Below are 24,910 nucleotides of genomic sequence, written 5' to 3' on the forward strand. Positions count from 1 at the left end.
AGCATGCATTCCACCATCACTATAGCTTGGTAATATAGTGGCGGCTTTGGGACTTTTTGTGCTTCTGCAGGCTGCTGTTGAGCTTTTCCAGCTGCAGCATCTGCCTCCCTGCTTCTTTGGATATTGATTTGTTAATTCAGCTTTTCGGAAAGTGTATTTAGAACAGACATTTTTGCCTTTTGGGCTTTTTCTTATTTCCTTCTTATAAGATCGTAAATAGAGTTTTGAATAGTCCAGTAAATAGAGTTTTGAATAGTCCACATTTTCTCCCTACTTGCAACAAAACGTGCTCCCTCTAACTCGTCTTACACAGATCTGCTTTGGTAGGTAATTCTCACTCCTGACTCACCATCCTCCTCCCTCCTTTTCCTATGGCCTCGCTGCTCTGAAAGCCCAACTTCCCCTTGCTGCAGTCCAGCTTTTGCCTCCACCTTCCTCAAGTGCCATCCACTTTCATTTCCTTTTCTTCTCTCACTTCTGCACGAATTTCTGCCATTTCACATTTCTCTTATTTTTATCCTTTCCTCTCCACTGAGACTGACAGCAATCACAGTTTAATCCTAGTTTAAAGGTTTTTCCCCTGCCTTCTGTCTCCTTGACTTACCTTCCACAAGCCACACTCATACCCCACTGTGAGATCTTCCCTTTGTTGTGCTTTTATGGGTGTCTTTTTAATTCTTTAGGTGCATATTCTTCCAGAGCTGTCTTTGGTCTGCATGAAAATTTACAGGCTTTCATCTGCTCTGCCTCTCCTTCCCCTGCACATGGTCCTGGGTATCTTGCTCAGCCCTATAGATTCTCTGTGTGGCAACACTTTCTCGGGTATTTTATTACCTCTGTAGAGACCGGTCTTCTACTGCCCCCCCAGTTTCATCCAGGTCAAACCACTGAGAGCAGAATTCCTTTCCAGGCACTGGCTTGCTCTGTCTCTCACCATTAACAATAATGCTTTCCTTCTAGTTCTGCATGCAAACTGCCTCTATCTTCAGCTGCTTGCTTTCTTTTGTCCTTGTTCTTTGAATCATGTAATAATTCAGACTGGAAGGGACCTGCTGATGTCATCTAGTCCAACCTGCTGCTTAAAGAAGGGCAAACATCAAAGCTGGATCCTTATTATAGCCATTCTACTGCTGTTTCTGCTATGAACTAATTTCTGGTTTTCTTTCTCCATCTCTGCTATTCATTGCGATCTCCGTCAATTTTATTGCTCCTTTTAGCTCATTGACCAGAAATCCAAGAACACAAAGCAGGTGTGGAAGCATCTTCTTTGCATCTGCTTTACTAGTTCAATGCTGCTGCTGCTCCTGCTTGTGCCCAGTTTGTGCTTCTAGATTCGCCCTGGTTTTCAAGAGTTCTCTGTCCTCAAACCCTCCCCAGCCTGCAGCCTGACAGCTCTTCTTCTCCATTGATTTATTGCCCACCCTCTTGTTATCACAGATTCCTGTGTCCTTGCCTGCTTTGCCACTTTCTAGGCAGCGATGGCCTTGCTTTTGGGGGTCTCACAGCTTTTTTGGCCGAGGTTAAAGCACTGCATGCAAGAACCTGCACAAATCACTCCTGCTTCACTTGTGGTCTCTCGTCCTCATGTGCTGTTCTTTGCTATCTCATTTGCTAAACATTTGCTACCTCAAACTGTGCACTCTTTGAGCCAATTTCTTCTTTTTTCCAATGTTTATGTAACTTTCTAGAAACGATCACACCTAACAAACCTTATGGTATTCTTTATTATGCCTTAGCAGTGTCTCACAGGGCAAATACTGGGCTAAACCAAGAGTTTCAATTAAAACCTATTACTTCTGTATTACATAATGACATGATTTGAAAATATCTACCCTGAATCTCTGCTATGTCTTATCTCCCATCATATTCCTGGTAACTTATTTTTCCATTATTTCCTTAGTTGCCATTTGAATTCTCTGGATTTACACTGCAGCTGTACGACAGCGATTGCTTTCACAATAATAAGCGTCAGTACCGAAGCTGTAAATTGGGCTGGAATAAAATCTGTTGTGCATTTTCGCTGTGACTACATTCTGCTCTTTTAACTCAGTTTGAATCCTGCCATCCACTTACATTTTCTGTAGTGCCTTGTTTTGAAAGATATTGGTGAGGACTGCAAAAAATCCAAAATGTGCTTCCTATCATAGTTACTGCTAATCATCTAATACAAAAATAAATGAGTGACACTGATCTTCAGTAATCCCTTAAGGGGTTCATTCAAAATGAATTATGAATTGATCATTAATTAAAAAGATGAGTTAAACTCTTGGATACTGCGTGTGTGTGCTCTATTATGCAACTCCTGGAAGAACCATCTGGGGTTTGATGCATCTATCTGGAGTGTCTCACAGCTGTGGGAACATGTAAGTGGAACTGCAGGAAGAAAAATGCCATCATGGACTTTCCACTCGGTTGCCTCTTTATTGTGCATTCAGTTTGTGTGGGAGCAATGTTTCTGCTTTAATTTCTTGACTACATGTGAAAATTAACTGGATGAGTTACTGCTAAAATTTGCCTCTACATTTCAAGAAACCCCTTTGACCTGGGTGTATTTTTGGCACATCCTTTACTACTATAAGAATGATCATTAAATCTCTTGAAGATTTTCAAATGTCTGTTTCATTACAGGATTTCTTCCAAACTTCTCCTGTTATTCCATTACATTTTATGTGTTTGTTTCTTTTTCAACAGTTGTGATCCTTTTTCTGCTGAGGTTTATGAGGTAGTTAAATGGGATTATCCCTGTTTTAAGAGAGGAAAACTGAGGCATAAAAATTTATTTGCCCATGATTATATGAGAAGTCTGAGCTCCAGGAGAAGCACAAAGTCTGTTGTAATTATTTCCAAGCCAGTGCTTTACCTGTAGGCCACTTCTGCCTCTTTCTTGGTATTTTCCATGAGCTTTAGGAAACTTTTTTGAGTGTGCTTTTTGGCAGCTGATAAATGTTTGCAATGTAAGAAGCAATGGTTTTCAAAAATGGACCGTCAGGTAATATTGTAATAAGAAAACAGCAGTAGTGTGGATGCACAGAATTTGTTTAGGATGTTTAGATTCCCTGTATCCTAAGAGGTCAGATTGTGCCCACTGGATATCTTAGGCAATATATATATATGTATATTCTTTCGTACTCAGATAAATACGTGCTTTTGTGGAAACTGAAATTCTTTTCAGTGGAAGGTGGAGGGGCAGCAGGTAAAATGCGAGAACTGGAGGAAAGAAAACCAGTCAAGTCTGAAGAATTTATTTTGGAGAGTTTTTGCACAGCTTGCTTTTAATCCCTGATTAACAGAGGAAAGTAGATATGCTGAGACACAGCTCTAGTACTAAACCCTTTGATAACAGAATTGCAATGTCTTTATTGTACAGGCTTATTTGATTTGCCTGCATCATCTTCTGCAGCAGTGGTTGCTAGACAGTCAAAAGAAAGCCCAAATGAGAAGCTGTTATTCATGTTGCATCCGAGACAGGCACTTACATATATCCCAGGAGTCACTACTCTCTGTGATGCCTACTGCTGGTTATCAAGGCTGGAGTTTGCCGTGCAAATAAAGTTGTCCTTGGACAGGTTGGCCCAAAGCGATGATGAATGGCATTCGTTCACTTAAATGCTAAGAGAATTTTAGTGTTGCTGAATTTAAAAGAAAAACAGTGAAAATATTGAAAGCCCAAAGTCATTGTAATCTTTCTAACAAGTATTCCTGGTATCAGAACAGAAATTAATATATCTAACATATGTACACTGTCTCCTTTCAGCCATCTTCCAGGATGGAGGAGTGCTTTCTTCTAAATCAGTCTTTCCATCGGCGGTGGCTGCACCATGTTCCACATCTCCACCCGGGATCCCTCCTTCTCCTGCCGGCTGGGGCTGTAGGTCCCTTGAGTCGCCCATTTATTGGCAGTGATGACTGAAACCACAACTGCCAAGAAGAGGATCAATAACAAGGCCAGCATTACTGAGCCAATGGAGGTGAATATGTTCGAGATCAAGTCAGTTGTCAACTGGAAGGATTGAAATAATCGCAATATAATTTATGGTGAAAGAATACTGAGACACACTTGAGCTACCATGGAAGGAAAACACAAACCATTCTATGGACAGGGTTTTGCATAGATGAGCTACTGCCGAGGAACCGTTCACTGGTAGGGAAGTACATCAGCCCTTCCAGATTCTGGTCTTTGGAACCTTCAGAAAATTGTGCACGTGGTGCCGGATATTTAATCCACAAGGCTGAGCTGGATGAATTTCACATAATGACCCATTTCATTTGACAGTTTCCTTCCTGTTTGAAAATAGCCTGTGAGTTAATATGTCTGCAGACTGTAGTGGCAATTCTGCAATTATTTGTTTAATCTCTTTAATAATAATTCATTATCCCTAGTTTGGCTGTGAGCATGCTATTGCTAGTCTTTGCTACTGCAAGTTAAACACGAGCTGTTTCGACTGGGTATGTATTCAGTCACATTTCTGTTTCTCTTGCTGGAGGAGTCAAGTTTATGTGAATAGTTGTACTTATATATAGAAAATGTGCTTACTGTAAATGTTTTTGTAAAATGTACCATTTCTACAGGCATTCCTGCCAGTAAATTTTCCTATCAACATGTTTGCATGAAATAAGTGTACAGAGGCTGCACAAAAGTGCAACTGAAATCTATTCAGGGAAAACTTAATCAGTATATTTTCACAAATATATTTTAAAATATTCATCCATTTAAAATTCATCCAGCTCTTCTTCTACATACAGGCTTTGTAGCTTCATCTACAGAAACACAAGTGTTACAGTACAGGATGAACGTAAGGATACTCTGATTTTTATTTTTTTTTCCTGTTTTCATGTGGCAGTGGGAAACATAATGTCAGAAGACACAGTGTGCATAAACAAATCTGCCAGCTGAAAAACTTTAGACCAGAGAAATTTTAAAGTTGGTAGATGAACATTTTATACACATCTACATATGTGTTTTTATGTGTAAAAAATGCTTATGGTGAGGTAAGCCAATGAAACGATGTGGTTAGTGTGGAAAAGTGGCCAGTACGGACAGGATGACCCTAGCAGGGATTGAACTTCTGGGCAGGTTCTGCCATCCATCATCTTTTGATTGGTATTATGAGTGACAGCTGAACTGCCACAGATGAATGTGTGCTTGAGGCTGAACTTTCAAATCCCCAAATATTAAGAAACAGAAAACAGCAGGTCAAAGCCCATTTCCCGGTTAGGCACTGCATGATACAGGATATTTTAGTGACCTGCTTACTTGGCATTTCTAAGGAAGTGCAATTACAGCCCCGAGAACGATGACGACTCTGCATTCAGTGATGGGTGTAGTGTAAGTGGATGCTGTTGCTGTGTGTACGTTGCTTGGACTCATGCCTTTGAACAGCAACGCCAGAGGGGAAATGTTAAACCAACCCTCCTTCTCTCCTCTCTCCACCTCCACACTGATATAAAAGGTCCTACTATAATAATAAAAGCAAGGTTGGCTCAGGGATTCTCTCTAGGGGATGCATTGCCTGGCTAGGATATTTTCCTCTGTTCTTGACGGTTAAATATATGGTTCCTACGATTTTAAAAAACATTTTTTTCCAATTGAAATAGACTTGTGCAGGTGACAGGCCACATGATTCCATCCCTAAAACAAGGTGGCATGAAACATGTCCGTCTATTAAATTCTGTTGGTGTGGGATGGTCATTGAATCTTTAGATGGTGTTACAGTTATATTTGAGATCTTAGTTTTTCTCTGTATTGTGTTAGACTATATGAATTTTGTTCTTCTTGTCTCAGAGAGGCTGCAAATTTTTAATGGAATTTTTATTCTCAGAAGCTGTCTTTTATTTTCATTATCTGCTCTGTTTATATCTCATAATCTGTTTCATTATCAGGGAAACTGAGGACCAAGATAGTCTAACTTTGATCCTAGGGTTGAACAGGACATATGTGAAAGACATTCACTACCATAGGAAATGGTGGTGTTGCCTGGTCCCTGGTATGTGAAATTTCTGAACATACTCTCCTATTTTCCAGTCCATGCTCCTTCCATTCGTGTTGTAAGTATGTCTGTACCTATGGAGACATTTTCATTTATGATATCCTTCAAATTCATTTTATTTCTTAAAGAAAAGTTTTATGCAAAGGAACTGGGGAGAAAAAACTCCTGTAAGTTGTTAAGATGCAGTCACGTATCTAAACACATATCATTCTCAAGTGGAAGTCATCATAAAAAGGGCATTTTTTTCTTCTGCAATAGTTACTTGTTGCAGAAACCTTACCCACAGCACACCATAGCAGTCCACTACCCATTTTGTTCCAATTCTTGTTTCTGTTCCATAACTTTTGTTCATTCATTGGATTTTGCTTGGTCAGCCAGTGACTTGAACTTGAAAAAACTACTTAAAATTCCCCTTATTACCTGTATCTATGTTGGACAAAAGACTTCCTCTTGAGCCAGTATGTAAAAAAAGTTACCCCACCGATTAAAACCTAAAGAGTTGGGGGTTTTACCATGATCAGATACATAAGCTAACTTTATTTCTGTGTTTATGTTGTTTCTGATTTCTAAATACGAAAAGAAAAGGCCTTTATATCATCTTTTTGGGTGGATTCTATTGCTAAAAAAAAAATTTTAAAAAATCTACCATTCAAGTGCTGTCCCCTGGTTGATCAGCCCACAGATCGCTGCTCAAGCTTACAATATAGGTAACCCCCTTAGCAGTAGCACTGAACTGATAACAAGAGTTGCCAGAAGGCTCTGCAGTCTGGTCCCATCAAAATCAACTCCTTCTTTAGTAATTAATGGCTGAACTGTTAAATTAATTTGGAAAATCAACCGGCTGATCTGATTAAAAAAAAAAAAAAACAAATCTGAAAAGTTCTGTCCCCCATCATCTCAGTCTGTTCATTGCACTATTCGATGGTGATGATGGATGGTGATCCTGAAAAGCAAGAGGACTGAGCAGCATTTTTAGAAACATAGTGCTGCTGAGACAGTGGGGAAAAGAGGTTTTCTGCTACTGACCCTCCTGTGCATCTTGTGGAACGGTAGGGAGTAGGCTTACAAATAGCAGTTTGAATGTAAAAGCCCCACTCACTGCTTCAGGCTCTTCTGGTAAGTCCTTGCCTGTTTCTTCCACCATAGCTGGATCTAGGCTGTGGACCTCGACGATGTTTTGAAGCTCAGAGCCACCCTGACTGCCACGGGACTGCCCATACGTGTAGCTGCTCATCCCAACGTTGGCAGCCTGGTGGGCCACCCGTGGCTGTGTCCGTGGGCTGGACAGTGGGCAATGCCCAGCTGGTGTCGCGATGGACCACCGCTCTGCGGCATCGCTTTACTGTTCACACCACGCAAGCTGCTGCGCCCTTCCCCTGCTGGCTTGTTAAGACCTGGTTATGAGCTGGCTGCTGGGGAGGTGGCCGCTTGTGGCGAGCGTGCAATTTTTTGGTGCATTTGTCACAAAGCCGTGGCAGAGCTCCACGCAAGGGGTGTTCTGTGGCCTAGAGCTTCAAAAGCAGAATGGGAAAGCTCCGGAAAGCAAAGGACAAAGCAAGACAAACCTTTGCCTCAGGGCAAACCAAAAAAGCCAAAGGACAGCTGGAAATCTATGAAGAAAAACAAGTTCCTGGGTTTTTTTTGCTAACCTTTGCTGGTTAAGACATTGCTAAGACCTTTGTTGCCCAGGAAGCCTGTGAGAGCCCCATACGCTGCAATAGTCCTTCAGAAATAATTCCTGCTAATAAATACCAGATGGCAATGGCAGCTACACTTCAGCACTGCTTGTGAGTAACTAAATACATGTAGGGTAACTGAAGAAGGGTTCATATACTGACTGGCGATACCAGCAATGCCTCAGAGATTCTCATCACACTTTGAGCAGGAGGTTGGACTGGGAGACCTCCTGAGGGCTCTTCCAACCTGAGTTATCTGACGAGCCTGTTTACAAGGTGGTCAGTGACAGAACAGTTGGGGATTCCCCTGCCCCTAATATACAGTAGCTGTCAGTAGAAGCTGTATCCCTAATGGTAATGGATGCTGATGGCAAGATGATGTCATGTGTCATGGTAATACCGACAAAATGGAAGTCTGCTAATGTTAGAAGGCCAATTTGCTTCTCCCCAAGATATTTTATGTAGCATGTTTTGTTTATATGTCTTTGGATGTCAGCTAGAGCAAGACAAAGTTGTTTTGGCGAAATTAAAAAAAAGGGGAAGAAAAAGAAAATATTCTTGTATTTAATTTTCATGTAGTGAATAGCTTCATCTGCAAAGACAGGAGGAAATGCAGAAAATCTTTTTTTGTCTTCTTTTTTAAACAAAGTCTGGCTTTTTGCTGGTGGGTCCATTTCAAAGTAGATTAATTTTTTAGTTTTTTTTTAATCTTATTAACTAAATATGATTTTAAATGTTTAGATTAGATAGAGTGATACTGCATAGTAAAGCTGGGTTTTGCTTTTCATTTGGTTATTGAAATAGATTGATTGTTGTGCCTTGGTTCCTTGGCTGGCTCTGTAGGTGAACAGCCTGGATGAGGAGGGCCCTCTTCACGAGTCAAAGCTCGGCAGCATTTATCAATCTAGTATAGGTATGCTTACCTTTAAACAAGCTGTCTTTCAAACAGTTATTTTATTGAGAGGGGAACACTAGAGATTTACTGTAGATGAGTGTTTCCATGTGTGCCAAATGTGAAAGGCAAGTGGCACAGCACAAGGGAGCCAGCAAAAAGCACAGGACCTCTTCCTTCTGTGTGTTTTACATCAGCATGGCTTCTCTGATCTAGTGCTGCCTGATGTTGACGCAGGGGATGAGAATTATGGTCACAGGCACCAAAGGCTGAGCCAGATCGGGGAGAGCGAAGAGTGAGCTGCAGTGCAGGCGGAGAAGTCACTGAAGGTGCGGGAGAAGTAGCGTGAGATTCCTTGGGACGCTGCCACCCAGGCACAAGCTTTGATGTGAAAGTGTGGCGTGGATCAGGGGGTGCCTTCGGGGTGTGAAAGGCACACCGCGCCCCGAAAGGAGAAGCCTGCCTCCGCTGCTGGGGATTAGGAGCTAATCAGCCTTCATGTCGGCCCTCGCATAGAATCGTGCCTGATTCTAGATGCTTCGCAAGACAGAGACATCAGCACAAGCTTTAGAACACAAGGATTGCCAAACCCCGGAGAATTCCCTTCTCTGCCACATGCTGGGCTGTCTAGGAATGCTGCAGCTGCTTGTGTGCACTAAGGCTTTTGGCGGCAAAGTCCCCAGATCCCGAGTCCTGACACCACTCACAAGGTTATCACTTCATTCATGGTAAGAACATCTGATCCACACCATCCAGATTTACTGCCTCAAAATCAAAACCATTTGCTATAGTAATGAGGGACAATTGGTTTGCGTGGTCCTAATCCATGTCAGAATTACTTTGAAAGATTTGGGGGCATATAGGGATAACACTGAGCAGCCGAAGAAAAGCCATCAACTCGATTAAAAAGCCCATAGATACGCTGAGTTTATTTCATTGAGGATTTACAACCATCTTATGGGACTTTTTTTCTGTTACAGGCTGAATTCAAATAAGAATCCCAGTAGTTCAAGAAGAAATCCGGTCAGTCATGCACAAATCTGTTATAATGAGATGCATTGATAACCCCAGCTTGTGGGACTAGAGTTTATTTTCAACAGCAGTAAAGTGGCCATAAATCTATAGATTGACTTTGTTCCAATAAAAGTACCTTGACTGAGCAGCACATGAAGCCCCTTTTTCCATGATTTTTTTTTTTTTTTACTTTCACAAGCAAATACCTATGGCTCTCCCTCGCATCATCTGTAAAAAGTAGCTACTCTGCTTGTGCCAAATGCCAGCCGTCGGGTCCTGAGAGCCATACTGACCTCGGTGTTGGGCTGCCGAGTTGAACACCTAATCATTTTAGACTCATTTAAAGAGAACAGATTCATCTCCCACTGAGCCAAACACTGCACAGGCCACTGGAAATGCAAACTACTTTCCAGATTCCATGCATATCACCTATTTCCTTTAATTGCTTTATCCTGGTTTCCTGCTCTGTGCTGTTGCACATGTGGGCACTCACCTTTTGCAGAATAATTTATTCCTTCCTACTTTGGTGCCTGTGGCAGCAGAGGAGGCTGTGCTGCACCTGAGCTGTTTTTCCACCTTTTCTTGCCAGTCAGGCCACCAGCTCCTTTTTCCCCTGCACACCTTACAGCTCCAGTTTGTGCTGCGGGCTTCAGAAGTGTGTTTTCTGTGGCAGTCACTTTGCCCAGCCATTTGTTGCCCCTCTCTGTGAAGGATGTTGTTCCTGAAGGGTGTGATGCTTGCTGTACTTCAGACCTTGTGCCTAACAAGCCTCACAATTATCTGGTAAGAAAAGCGTTTGAATTCTCTGAAACGGAGAAGCAGAAAGCAAAAGGAAAAACCCCAGACCTAGAAAGACTGGTGGAGCGTTTCTCTCTAGTTTTCCTTCCTTAGCGAATAAGAACAAGACTGGCTTGTAGGAGGACCAGATTCAGACACAGAGCCTTGAACACCTGGTGAAGATCTCTGGGGCCTGGAGATGTGGCTGCTTCTCCCTGAGACCAGCCAGCCCGTGGCTGCACTTCAGGCTGGGTTTGTCATGTTTGGGTCTGGTGCTGACGCAGGCAGCGCTGCTCGCTGTGTGCCAGGTGCCACCCCAGCGTGAGCGTGGTTGCTGCTCTCCCCACATCTTGGGGACTTCTCCCTCTGACACCGTGTCCACTGGGAGAAGGCAGGTCCCTCGCCTATGTCTGCAGTTCTCTGAAAATCTGTCTATACTACATATAGAGCTGTAGATAATGACTTTTCATCATTGCCGTTGCCATTTCTGCCATCAGCCTTTGAGTCGTTTTCCCGATATCTGCAGGTCCCACCGCTGGAGGCCTGAATGAGACCCTGGGGGCTGTACATGCTCTGTGGGCATCGCTCAACACAAAATGAGGTGTCTACTTCCAACCTGTGCAGAAGATCCACAGTATAATATATATATTTACATAGGCAGCTCACCTTGAGGAATAAGGATTGTAAGTAATCTTTTTTTATTTCTCTATTTTTTGGTGGATATTGCTATCTGAATATTTTTTTCTATGCCTCCGAAGAAATTACATTTGCTACCACTTCTATCTATTATATGTTTTTTATAAAATGTGGTTTGGATAATTTATCTTAGCTGAAATGTGACAGTTTGAATGAATTCCTGCCTGGAAAATGTCAACTTTTAGTTGTCTGACAGTTCTTCTTTAAATCAAAGCACCAATGTAGAGGGAATTAGTCTTAGCAGCTATAATGATAACTGGCTTGACCAGTTATGGATCAGAAAAATGCAGTCTTTGCTATCAAGGAAGAATTAAGTCTCTGGTGTCTTGTGAGAAAATGAAGACGACAGAGATGATTGAAGTCTCGGATTTAGCTGGGCTTGCAAGGAAAGTGCCTCATTAAGAAATTCTGACAGCTTCCCTCCTGGCACGTGAAGTTGCGCTGATATGACACTACAGAAGTTAACGAGGAAGTTTGTTCTTATTATAGTGAAGCAAGAAACTGGAGATTGGAGATGGAGCTTTCTAAAGTGTTTCAACTAAATTGTAAAGCAGGTTTCCAGTTAAACAAAGGTGTTATTCACATTATTGATCTTCCAGTCAGATTGGCATACGCAGACCTCCTCCTCCCCGCATTCAGCTGCAGGACCATTCCTGGATTACCTGGAAACAGTGCTGCCTTTAAATCAGAGCAGTTTGCCCCCTCCTCACTGCTAGTGCCTGCAGGAATGCCCGGTGCAGATGGCCTTCCATCGGCAGCATTAGCCCTTGGGCTGAGCAGCTTTCTAAACTCACAGACTCGCTTTTAGGAATTAATCTTTAAAGAACAGACTACTTTCAGTAACTGTATTTTCTTTAACTGTTTGTCGTATTGATATCTAACTTACGTCAACAGTTGAATGGAAGTGGTCCAGCCATGAAAACAGGTGGTAGGTCTGGGATGCTCTGCCTTAGGCAGAAGTAATATTTCTGGTTTTGGCCACTGTGCTTTACGTGAGCTGAGCCATGAACCCCAAAAAGCCAGAAGTAGCCCCTTGAAATCTCTATCGGATATTTTGCTGGATCAATATCTCACAAGACAGAGTATTAAATGCCTTTTCTCTTAGACAGCAGAATGTTGGTTGTACACAGAGGAGTGATTTGGCTGGCAGTTTGGGAGGCAAGCTCCCATCAAACTGTGGTCTTTGAGAAGACTCCTTGATGGCATTTCTGTAGCAACTGCCAGTGCTAATTTTGTAAGTGTGCTCCAGCTCTTTTTAAGATCCTCTTGGTGATGCAGCACTGATTAGATGTGCAGCTCCAATGTGTTGTTATGAGGTGCCTTTTAAAATTCTATCGACAGACTCTGGTATAGGAACTTCACCATCTGCTGCAGTCTGAAAGGATAAGAGGGAAAACCTATAGCCGATGCAAATCCAGCAAACTATGCTGAGGAGGAGTGTGTCCCGTAGCTGCTAAAGCGTAGACTAGACAAATGTTTTAGTAAAGGTGTCAGTCTCTGGGGTGCAACATCCCTTTCCAGTTTGGGAAATGCTTTGGGGTATCATACAGAATTATTTTCGTACATGGATAACGGCGCAGTGTATCAGGTGGTGTTTCTCTATAGGGGATAACTGCATTACAGCTTTGAGACAGCAGATTTGATATGAATAAATCTTGGTGGTGGATAAAAGCCTTTTCAGGCAAACATCTTGCAGGAAGGAAAGGATGATATTTTAAATCAAAAGACTATCACTGAGAACAGTAACTTTCTGTCATTGCCCTGCATGTAGCCAGGTTGTGTTAATTGCATCCCCACAGCTGCCGTGGTAGGAATGACTCCTGAAGAGGGATTTGCAAGGACACACCATGGTGGACTTTTGAGGAAGTCCGCTCCAGTTGTCATGGGAGAGAGGATGGGAGGGGATCAGGAGGTTAAACGCAAAAGCAAGAGAAGAATAGGACAAGAAGTTACAGCACGGAAGATGAGGGTGGGACAGTTCCTGAGGAAAATGGTGAAAAGACTTCCAGTAGACAGAGTGGAATAGTTAAAACGGTAAGAAGAACTAATTTCAAACCCGCTTTCTTCGTTGATTGCATAGGTGTTGAGCAGAGCAGCATGTGAAGGGTGATGCTGTAACAGTCAAGATGGGGCTGACAGTGTTTTGATAAGAGAACGGGGCAGGGAATGATATCAGGCTATCAGCAGCTATGTCAAGGGTGAAGCTAAACCATTTCTAATGCACACTTCTCATTTTCTGAATTTTGCACATATTTTCTCTCTCATTCTCCTTCTAGATTCCATTTTTTTCTGTATCAGGGGGAAAAAAGAAATTTTGCTGAGGTATTTGCAATCTGGAAGCACAAAGCCTATCTAAGTGCATACCTGTATGTATGTTGTTTGTCTTCACTAATGTGTTTCCACGCGTGTTGTTTTCACCAGGCATGATTCACCCATGTTTTGTATGGTCATTTTTGAATAACTTTAATAGAGTTACACACTCTGAATTGTGGGCATATAACTGGTTCATCAAAACTCTACTTTCCAGCACACAACAGTTAAGGTTAAAGATCCCTTCCTTGATTAGTGATGCTAGTGGTAGATCTTTTATTTCTGAGAACAGCACCAATTTTTGGTCCCCATCAAAGACTAGCATCACCTCCAGATGCAGCCACCTTCTGTGGGCTCTGGTCCCTGACTGTGACAACGTGAAGCGGGGTTGTCTGTCTCCCCCAGGTCCTGGTTCTCCATACGAATTGGTGCAGCCCGTGCTGGAACTGTCAGTCTTGCCATGAGAATATGGAACAGCTCTGTCCAGTGGCGCCTAATAGAGGGGTCAGCAGTGCTCGGTATAGCAGAGCCAGGGTTCTGATTTCTGTTTTATTTTGTAATTGCCAGACACTTTCCATCCCTACTTCTTTGCTAATAAGCTAGGCCTACACTCTTAAAACTGTTCCATGAAATTCCTCTCCCTGTTTGGTGCTAAGAGCCTACAAAACAGCCATGTGTTGCTACCTAGCATTAATATTGTGCTGTCAAGTGGTGATGAAGTAAGTAGCTATTTGACTGTTTCACACTGTCAGACAACAAGTTATCAAGTCAACAGCTAGCCTTTGTTGGGTGCAGCACTTCGATTGCAGCCATCTCTTGCTTCCAACTGTAAATATTAATGGTATAAGATAGACCTTTATTGGCTACATAATACTTGCCTTAGCACGCTACATGACACTGTTGTGTTACTTAGCTAATTATATTCCTTGATAAAAATTTTGAGTATGTTTTTATCCTACTGGCTTTTTTTCTAGTAGAGAGTTGATTAGAGACAACATTATGTTTTATCTTCAGGAAAGACTTTGGAAGAGATGCATACATGAAAAAAGCTAAATGGAAAAAAATATTTATAAACCTCTATGTCAATAATTATTCCTTAAAACCTTTTTTCATCTTGATCTAGACCTTTGATTTTTTGGTGAAGGTATTTTGTCTTCTGGCTTCTTTTTTAAGTGTACTTCCATCCTGTTGATAGGAACACATGAGCGTGTCTCTACCTGTGAACCTTACCTCTGTCCTCAGGGATTCCTGATCAAGGACTGCATACCTAGTGCAGTATCTACCCACTGTATTGATGTTGCTGGCATTCAACAGGTTTGCATCTGAATGTGATCTGAATGACACCAACTCTAATAATTGCTTTTTGGATATGTGCTGAAGACGCAAGTGGTTTATGAAGTCTCTTTCTATGTTATACCTAGCATAGAACATGAGGAAAAAGTCTCTAAAAATGTGTTAGAAATTTAACTTTCTACTCCATGCTTTTACCTTACTGCCACCTAAAGATAGCTAACAGAAAATACATTGTACTTCAGATTAGAGAGATTTACTCTAGGATGCTAGGAAGTAATGGCAGCCTTATCAATGTCTTTCTTTTAAGATTTTCTACATTTTCAGAAGATTTTCTTGAAGATCATACCTCTTAGAGATAGTAAAAGATCTGCTGGTTTATGTCACTGAGTTTATCCCTGGTCCTCCAAGGCCAAGGCAAGGTGCATTGGCTACATGTGAAACTCAACCCCATTTCTAGCCAGATGATTAATTTACATCTGGGGGCTCTTCAATACAGGCTGAAAGTAGCATTTTGTACAGTGCGTGGAGTTGAGTCAAAATCCACCTTTATCTGCAGGTGAAAGCTTTTTCTGCTAGAACCCTCCTGTTGATTCGGCCCCTCTCAGAGACCAGAGTTGTCCCCTCCTGAACAGGCAGCCTCAGCAGTTCTTCCCTCTCACTGCACCCTTGATGTCTCATTTCTGAAGCAGTACCTTTCAGCTTGGAGACTACCTTTAAAGCAGGCCAATATCCTTTTGTCAGAGAGAGAAACTGAAGCACAGACTAGCAACACCATTGGCTTATGATGGTTTGGCAACCCATGGTGGAATTGGTAAGTGGATTTGATGTCTTGCCCAAATGCTGCCCGCACAATGCCTGTGAGCAGTCCCTAGTCGTGTCAGGGCGGTGCAGCCCTGCCTGGGCTCTGACCCCCACTGAGAACCAGAACTAGCAAGGTCGGGCTTAGGGTTTATCACCCCCCAGTCTCCGTCTTTGGCACTGTCACTGGCCTGGTGTTTGTACAGTTGCTGGCACACCGAGGCATGAAGCCCCGGGCAAGAAAACTTGAGTCTGATGGGTCTACTTTTATGGAGCTGTTGCAATTGGGCATTTTTACTGTACAAGTGTTCTTTTTTTGAAGTATGGCGTTCTCTGTTGTTTAAACTGCAAGAGTATTGCATTACACTAGCAATACATTATTCGTAGGCACCTATTACGGGTTTACGTTCTGAAACCAGTCTAAATTCCCATGTCCACAATGAGTGACCCATTAGTTATTGTCTGAGCACCAGGAGAGATGCTCTTCCCCAGGCTGGCTGGCCAGTCGCTCCCCTCAGGCAAACACCCTCGAGCGCAGACCTTGCCCCACCGTGCTGGGGCCCCAGGGCTCAGCTCCATGCCTCTGGGACCATTACAGATTACAAATGACTGAAGGGTCTTGCTTGGATTTTAAATACTCAGATATTGAACAGATTAACTCTATCACTGTCTTTGCCTGTAGGTGCCTCAAACCAGTGATGACCCATTTTGTCAGAGCACTTGGCTGTGGCTGTGTTGCAATATTTGGGGATAGCTCATCCTCTGCCAAAATCCCATTCTGAAGTCCCACAGATCTGATGCTTTGCTTGTTCACTGTCTTCACTTTTTATACCACAAACTATTTAATTCAACTGGTAAGTTAATCAGTGGTTTCCAAGATGCTTCTTTATGTCTCCAAGTAACTCTTTTGATTGATAACTTGCATGCTTCCTTAAATTTTTCCCAGTCTTACACTTATTTCAAGGTCAGTAAGGTAACCATGAAATCAAGCAAGTTATGTATAGTTTTGGCGGAAGTGTCACACATCAGTATTTTCTTCTGGAAGAATACTTCACTGTTTCAGTGACTGTTGCTTAGCATCAGGTTATACCAATAATGCTTTTGGTTTTTTTAAGTGTCATGGTTAAAATATCCTGGGGTAGACTGTGGTCTCTCTCCCTCTGCTCAGTTCCTAGTAAAGGCAAGATAACAAAACTTCTGTACCTTACAGATGTGCCACAAGCATTCTTACTGAGCTAGGATGCAGCCCAAGTGTTCAGTATTGTCCCCGTCTCTATGATTTCCACAAATCTATTTTACTACCTGTGTAATTTAGTTTCCTTCAGTATCTCTTTCTGCCTCCAGGATCTCCTCCAAAACCACCTTTTTTGGATGGCTTCCAGGGATGATAGGCAACACTGACAGCACTGAGGTTTTCTTTGGGACTCATCTCTGCTCTGGCTTCTCCAGAGAGATATTCAGCAGCCGCTGAGGTTCCCTGACAAGGGATGGAGAAAAGTTTTTATGGGAATGGTAACTTCCAGATCTGTAGAAAGCAACAGAAGATACCACCTTTCACTAGTGGGGTTAGGTCTACCACGAAGGACGTGTTACAGTGTCGTATGTATAGAAATCAAGCATTTTCTTTTGGCCTGAATGAGTTTTGGGTTTGATTAAAGGAAACAACAAAGTAAGAAAGGACCAAATGGAATTTTCCACGAGACACAGCACAGAGTCTTGTGTGGCTCTCGTGTGTGATATACCTTATCAGTTCACAAAATAGCAGACTTTGGGACAGCAAATGTAACTGTTACATCAGTATACAAACTCTGTGGAGGAGATGTATGCCTGCATTTCACTGAGGGATTTGGGCCAGCCCAGGTAAGAGGACCGAACATTACGTTTTGGTGTTTGCGAACACAAACTGAAAGTAGCCACGGAGAAGACATAATGTTGCCAGCCCACCCACCCCCCACCCCCCAATGCCCACTCGCTATCTCCTCATTGATCTGAACTGTGAGCAGGTTTGGGGGCTTTTTTGTGTTTCAGGATTAGCAGCTCCCAGGTGTCAGCCAGGCTTACTGTGTTCAGCCCATGCACCCTTTTCCTAGATAACTGGCAAAAAGTCAACGGGAGAGCAAAAATCTTGTCATGAGATGATCAGGAAACAGCAGCCTCTTTGATTTCACCCCCAAATGATTACTGCCTGGGGAAGGGGAACAGAGGGGCCTGTCCCTTGCAGGTAAGAAGGGTGCATGCAGCATGTGAATGTTACTGGTGCTGCACCAGACAGAAATAGAAATATTTCCATTTATTTCTGCAATGGATAAAATAGACCTGACACTATTTATGTGCCCGACAGTCTCATATATATATATAAATACCCCAGTATTTCACAGGGTCCAACAACTACCAAAGCCGTCTGCAGTGGTGCAGAATCTGCTCACTCTAAATAATTTACAAACATTTGTAAAGCTGCTGATTCTTCTGTCCTTTCCAATGAATTACAGCAGTATTGCATGGCTTTTGTATTTCAGTGCTCTTATTCTTCTTTCAAAGTGAATAATCTGTTCTAACAAATATTGTTTGAATACATTTAAGGACTGTTGTATTTGGTGCACAGTTAGTTTGGTAGAAAGCTTAGAGATTTGTGTAACAAGCTCTGCCTCTCATTTAAATGGCTCTCTGTATCAAAACAGATAAGTGTTCCTGATCTTTGGAAACAAAAATATTTCTCAGATCCTCAGAAACAGGAATTATTTTTATTGCTTTTACTGGAAAATATTCTATAAGCTTAGTAAATAGTGCAAATTTTTTTTTCAGACATTATTAGGTAGAGAATTTCATAACAAGAACTGAAAAATGCTCTGCACAAGAATGTACTTTAAGAGTTCATCAAGAGACATGTGGGCAGACTAACATGTCGGCCTTGTTTTGTCTGGAAACATTGTCATGTCATAGACCTTTGATAGTAATCTTAAGCATATGCTTAGTTTCTAAGTCATTAACACTAGCCTACAAGACGTATTTATTATGAGCTAATATGTCAACACTATTAAGGAGCTACAGCGCTATCACTGTGTATATAAAGTAGCGGCTGCAATTGAGGACCATGGTTCCCATCCAGGCCTGAATAAATATGGGTAGATTTTCTGAAGGGCTTAAACTGTAGTACCTGGTAAATCTCCACATTTACCCTTTATCTGGCATCCTTTGTGTGTGTGTGTATATATATATTTTTATATATATATATAAACATACCTAAGGTGTGAGTATCTTTTGGTATTTCTACTTGTAATGGTTGTGAACGAGCTTCATTTCAGGTCACCTTGGTCCAATTGTATTTTAAGAAGCAAATGGAAATGTGCAGTTTCCACATGAGATGACAGCAATAGTCAGAAATGGGGCCAGGCTATTTCCATGGTGCCCAGTGACAGGCAAGGGGCAACGGGCACAAACAGAGGAAGTTCCACCTGAATATGAGGAACAACTATTTCACTTTCAGGGTGACGGAGCCGTGGGACAGGCTGCCCAGAGAGGCTGGCCACTCTCCTTCTCTGGAGACATTAAAAACCCACCTGGACGCAACTGTGGGCAACCTGCTCCAGGTGACCCTACTTTAGCAGGGGGGTGGACAAGAAGGTCTCCAGAGGTGCCTTCCAGCCCTGTCCATACTGTGATTCGGTGAAATACCAGAATTACCAAAATGTTTGTTTGCATTTGGGTAGTTCTTAGGATGAGATCAGAGTTACACTTTTTATCTACAGGGATAACTCAAAGACAGGAGTATTTGTTCCTGCTCTTACCAAAAAAAGAAGAAATAAAAGAAAAAGAAATAAAAGTAAAAGTAGAGTATTATTTTTATATTTATGAGTTAATTGTTTTAAAGCAACTTTCAGAATACCTTGCCTCAGTCTTGCATTATTTGAAGATAGAAAAAATAGATTAAAAAGAACATTAAGTCTCAAGAACCGTATGAAAAAAAATGTAAAAATTAGTATCTGAACAATGCAGGCATGAAGTGCATGAATGTGTTATAAAGTGAGCAATGACTGAAGTAAATGCCCATGTGATGTGAATGTGAGCCCACAGGGAAAACGTCAGAAGGTGAGAAAAGGAAAACAATGCCATTGCAACATAAAGGATGGTATACAGACAAAACGTGTTAGTCTGAATACTGAACGTGTTATGTGAATACCGTACTTGAGCTGATTCCTATACTGCAGTGTTATGCTGTCATATGTCATCTGGGCTCCCTTTTCTGCTTAAATTTGCCATACACATTAAATATTCAACTGTTTTTCACTGATGCGTGCAGTAATGCTGGCCTTGTGAGGAGCTTTCTTGTCTTCCCCAGCTAAGACACGTCAGATAACCTTATTGTCTTTACATCCTGATGTTTTTGTACCTTATGTTATGACACATATTAAATGTGTTTCTTGCAATATCCTTTTAGAAGTTTTAGTTAAATCCTGTGTTCTGAATGCAGACTAATAGAAAATAGCAAAGGATATTAAGAGGTTGTTCTGCTCTGAAAAACAGCTGTAAAAATGGCATTGTGACATTTCCAATTACTTCCAAAGCAGAGCTGCTCATTGTACAAATCTAAAGGTGTTTGTTCTTATCCCATGTTTGACCTGGCACAGAAATAAAGCTGGGCTTTCTGGCCTCTACCATCAGCGGTAACAGTTCTGCCACGGTGGGTGATCTTACAACCACGCGAATTACGTGAAAACAAATTCCATCTTTCCCCCAGCTCAGTTACACTGGCTCTGCTAGGCTAATAATAATAGCAAAAACTTGCTTCAGTTGACGAAATAATATTATTTCAATGACCTATCATCAGACTGTATCATCAAACTAATCATCGTTACTGGTGCTGGACAGCCCTTTTCTCCAAATGGTTGACATGATGAGGGTTTTCTTGAAGTAAGGTGCTACAGAGAGTAACTCAGGAGTATCAGGGAATACCCTTTACGCTCCTGGCAGCAGCCTTATGTCACGTAGGTTATACTGACCAGACGGCTTATGTCTTTCCCACGGTCTGCTCCCTGCCTAGATCTTAGGGGCATCAAGAACGCTGATAGGTGAGAGCTGGCTTCTGCTCACTGACAGTTCTTCTGACCCATGGCTTGCTCCCCACTTGGGAAAGAAAGCCGGCAGGAGCGTGCCATGGGCTGGCTGTGCTGACTGCGGTTGCTGGAGGCTGAGGGCATCAGTTCTGAACAGGGGTTCAGTTCCCTCCTTTGGCCTCAAGCACTGCCAGCTTCAGGATGATTTTCAATCATGTGAGTGAGTGGTTTTACATACCTCTGATTTTATGGGGTGTGAGGTAAGGACCTCAACAGTGGAGTTAGCTATGCAGGACAGGGAATTTCAGCAAAATGATTTAATTTTGAAAATATTTTACTGTACATATTCGTCTCTTTCAACAGGCTGTGAGAACACTGGAGAAGACCAAAGTCACAGGAGGTAAAAATGTGCTCACTTACTAAGACATGTCTGATGCTCCCCAATGTCTTGGGGATGTCATCTGGCTGCCTGGAGTCATGAGTTGCTCAGCCACACCACGAGGGGAACCTGGAGCTGACCCCCACATATGGGGAGACCCTCTGTTCACATTCTGCAGGTTATGACCACTGGTATAAGCTTTCCAGTGACACAGAGCAACCACAGCTCCTCAGCTGATGCTGTGGAGAAACAGTGAGTGGCTTGTCTGAAAATGGGGGTGGTAGCCCTTCCCAGTTTCACTTGACTTACCAAGCTCTACTTCAGCATTTTACCACACTCCTGAGGCTGGCAGCTAAATATTATTGTCTTAGTGTTGTCAACACTGAGCATTCAAGCTTAGGTTAATAATAATAATAATTATATTGCCTTAAAACAATTATATTTTAAGATAAAAATATTTTTTTAAAATAATTGGGGGGGGGGGGGGGGTGCGCGCCTTTCTGTGGCTCTTAAAGTCTCCTCCAAGCCTGGGAGGGCTAGCGACTTATCTACTTTCATGGACGCTGAAATCTGTGTGTTGGGGCATAAACGCCATCCGTCTAGAGCAGAATCATTTGTCCAGATTGAAGGTGGCAATACTGGTACCCTAGTGTCACAAGTGAACAAAGTCTGAAGTATGGAAGTGTCTTAACTATCTGCGATAGGAAAGAGCATAAGTTCAGGGCAAGAACAACTATATGCTGATGACAAAGACAGCAAAGTTCTTTCAACAAATACTTTCCCTTACAAGTGTGTAAAAGTCTTTGGAACTTTTTGTTTCTATTTTTTACATTTGAAGAAGCAGAATGCTAATGCTGCACTTGCACTCCATCTCCTAATGTTTGAGACATTTTCTACTGGAAAAAGGAGGTGAAACATTGTTTTTCCCTTTTCAAATAATATCCTAAAAGTCTTCTAAATTGTTTTACAACCTCAGGGCATAAACTGATGAGAGTACTGGCTCAGAAGTGGTGCAGCATGAAAACTAACCTGCATGACTGTATTTGCCATTATATTGCTCTACAGGTCTTGAAAATAAAATACTGTTTATATTTCTGTGTATAGCGGCAAGATAGAGGTATACAAGAGCAAGACAAACAGGTAAAGCCACAGTGAGATTGTGGGAAAATGGTGTCATTGTTACATTCCCGATGTCCACATCTTTCAGTCAAATGATAATTATCCATTAATACCCTCATAAGTCTGAATATGTAAATAGCTATGGAATGCATTATTCATGAATCACCAGGCATTAATTATTGTAATTAAGTATCTTTTGCTACATTCATATTACTAACCCTTGCAGTTAATGAATACATTAGTTAATCGTTGTAAAGTAATTCAATCAAAATTCTGTATGTCTGTGCTATGGAAGCCTGAGAGAGTTTTATTGAATTTAGATTCAATATTGAACGTATCTTACATGCTTATCAGTGTATTTTTAATTACATTAACTGTGAATCATAACCTCCGGTGCATGATGCTTGTCCTTGCACCCGGGAGGATGGAATGCTACTAGCTGGAAGAGGGTATGAAAGCAGCAGTGGTGCACATCAGAGCACACAGCAGGAGCTACCTTAACCAGAACTTTAATTCTGGGGCATGAAAATCCACCGCCAATTTCGAGTTTCATGTATATTCACATGCGCAACAGGAGAGGGTGTGCTTTGGTAGGAAGTGCTGTCCCACAGGTGCAGCTGGTTCAGGAAACAATTTCAAAGTACAGATGGAGCTGTTGGCCCGTCGGTGCAGGGAAGCACCTGCCTTTTGCGAGCACAAGCAGAACTCAGCACTAGCAGGATGTGCTCCTGAGTCTAATGGGGCCTCAGGGCACTCTTGAAACTCAAAGTAACGTGACCAACCAGTCTCTGCGCTTTGTTTCTTTTTTTCTGTCTTTGGAGGTCTATTTCAGGTAATAGTAATCTAACACAGAAGACTTACTAGAGTTTTTTGTTGCCTTCTTAGTTTATAGTTCTGAGAACTATGCTTTGTGGTCCTTGAAGTAGAAATTGTGAAGATTTTTTTTATTGCCAACAAAAGTTTCCTTATTTTTAGAGATAATTACAAACTCAAGATATTATTATGTGAATTCAGGTGCTAAAAGTTAATAGATACAAGTAAGGTGTCCCTTTGGATGAACTTTTGACTCTCAGGCCAGGAAAAATATTTGCAATGAAGGAATGAAACCTGATTTCAGCACTGCCAGTTTGAAGCAGATTTTCCTCCTGTTTTCAGTTTCACTGCATGTAGTCACATGCACTCAGTAAATTGAGCATTGGATCTAGTTTCTTAAAAATTAAAAGTTCTTGGAGTAAGAGAGTCCAAATAAACATACAACATCAAGGATATTTTCAAATTCACAAACACATGGGCTCTTTGTAGTTAGGGTTGTGATAGGAGACTGCTGGCAGAGTCCAAATTGCATAAAAGCACCTGCAGAGGAGGATCAGTCAGAGCCTGTTTTTTAAGAGTTAGAAGTAGGAACTATGGTCAATAAAGCAAATCTGTCATTCCCTGTGAATACTTCTTCAGTGAAATAACTGTCATGTATTTGCCAAACACATTAAAGACTACACTTTCATTCACCCCACAGCTCATGTAAATCCCTTTTCTCTCCCTTCCAGTACCTCTATCACTGCTGTCTTTCCCCTCTTTTCAGAAATCTTAATTCTGCCTCAAGCCCTAACACTGTTACTTCTCATTACCTGTATTTCTGAATGATAGTCACTGGCATCTGAAAAACAATTTGAATCTTAGTATCAAAATACAGAGGGATCCATTACAGATAGTATCAGTATTCAGCATCACAAGCTATACCTCCAAAAATCACGACCTTGTTTGTTTACTTTCTTTCATTTGCATGTCTTATATACCTCCTCTAATTCTAAGCATATCGAGATCATGGTTTTCCAAGCTCTTCTTAACACCCAAAGTGGTATGATCCTTTTTTTTATACTGTCTTTTTTTTTTTTTTTTTTTTCTCCATGAATACTGAGATTTTCACAAAACCATGAAACTTGTCTGGGAGTTTGTGTTCTAAATAAAAAAATCAAGTATCAAAAAAATTGCAATAAAATTGCAACACTGGAGATGTATGAAGACCTTGCTGTTATACCTTAATATTAGACATGGATAATGACTTTATTAACCCCTTGAGTTCTAAAAAATCTTAGCAATTGTATGTTTTGCAAAAAAATCAGTGTGATTATTCATCCAGCTGTGTTTTTCATGTTTGCTTCTATAACTCTTTCCCTTTAAATGTCTTGCACCTGCATTTCTTTTTTAAAAAGCTATATTCAAGAAAGTTATTTTAATTAATCTGGCATTTGTTTCTTTATTTTTTAATCTTTTAATCTAGAAATATTAAGTCTGTGTTCCACTGGATGTGCTGGAAGACCTGTGCGTGGGACAGGTCCAGCCTATGGGCTATGGTAGCTCAGTGGAAGGGATTGACCCAGCAAAATGCCATCAGAGACCTTGTCACGGCCAACGGCTGTGTAAGCACTGACAGGACGTAAGGAGGACCCAAGTAATGAGAGGCACTTTAAGCCATGTGGATAAAGCCCTTTCCTCTCTGAACTGTTGATCGGGGGGCATGTGTGTTTAGTTGTGCTCCGTAAGGTACCGAGAGGTACCCAGCAGAGGTCATCACCCGTGAGTGCAGCTGAAGTGGTCTGAGCGGCTGAACCACTTCCCTGGGAAGCTGCTGCCAGGCCCTGCACTGTCAGTGCTCCTGGGAACACATGGGAAAGATGCAACCTTACTCCTTGTGGGAAGTACCTGTGAAGTGCAAATGTTCAGAAAACATGGCACACTTAAAGCGAATGCATAGAGTCATTAGCAGAAAATGAGGAGCAGACATATAGAGACAAAGGCAGAAGGTTTATTTTGTGTATAAAGGTAGGAAAGTTATGTACGCGTGCACAATGTGGTTGAGAATACAGAAGTACAAAGAAGAAAGGAGCAGCATTTCTGAAGTCAGGGGATGTTTCATGATG

The 24,910-nt window shown here is 41.7% G+C and overlaps 1 protein-coding gene across 2 annotated transcripts in view; it reads right to left on the reverse strand.

Moving 5' to 3' along the window:
* Nucleotides 1-242: 242 nt before the first annotated feature.
* The window catches only part of CRB1 (crumbs cell polarity complex component 1), a 112,305-nt gene continuing 87,637 nt past the window's right edge, over nucleotides 243-24,910 (reverse strand). Inside the window, exon 12 of one of the 2 annotated variants that reach the window (XM_027806582.2) lies at nucleotides 243-3,918. In XM_027806582.2, the coding sequence (XP_027662383.1) occupies nucleotides 3,790-3,918 (129 nt within the window). In that variant the 3' untranslated portion in view covers nucleotides 243-3,789. Of the gene's footprint in view, nucleotides 4,001-24,910 lie in introns of both variants that reach the window. The other variant, XM_027806581.2, reaches the window with a different exon arrangement.

This window comes from Falco cherrug, chromosome 12 (genome assembly GCF_023634085.1).
Source record: "Falco cherrug isolate bFalChe1 chromosome 12, bFalChe1.pri, whole genome shotgun sequence".
Lineage (NCBI taxonomy): Eukaryota > Metazoa > Chordata > Aves > Falconiformes > Falconidae > Falco > Falco cherrug.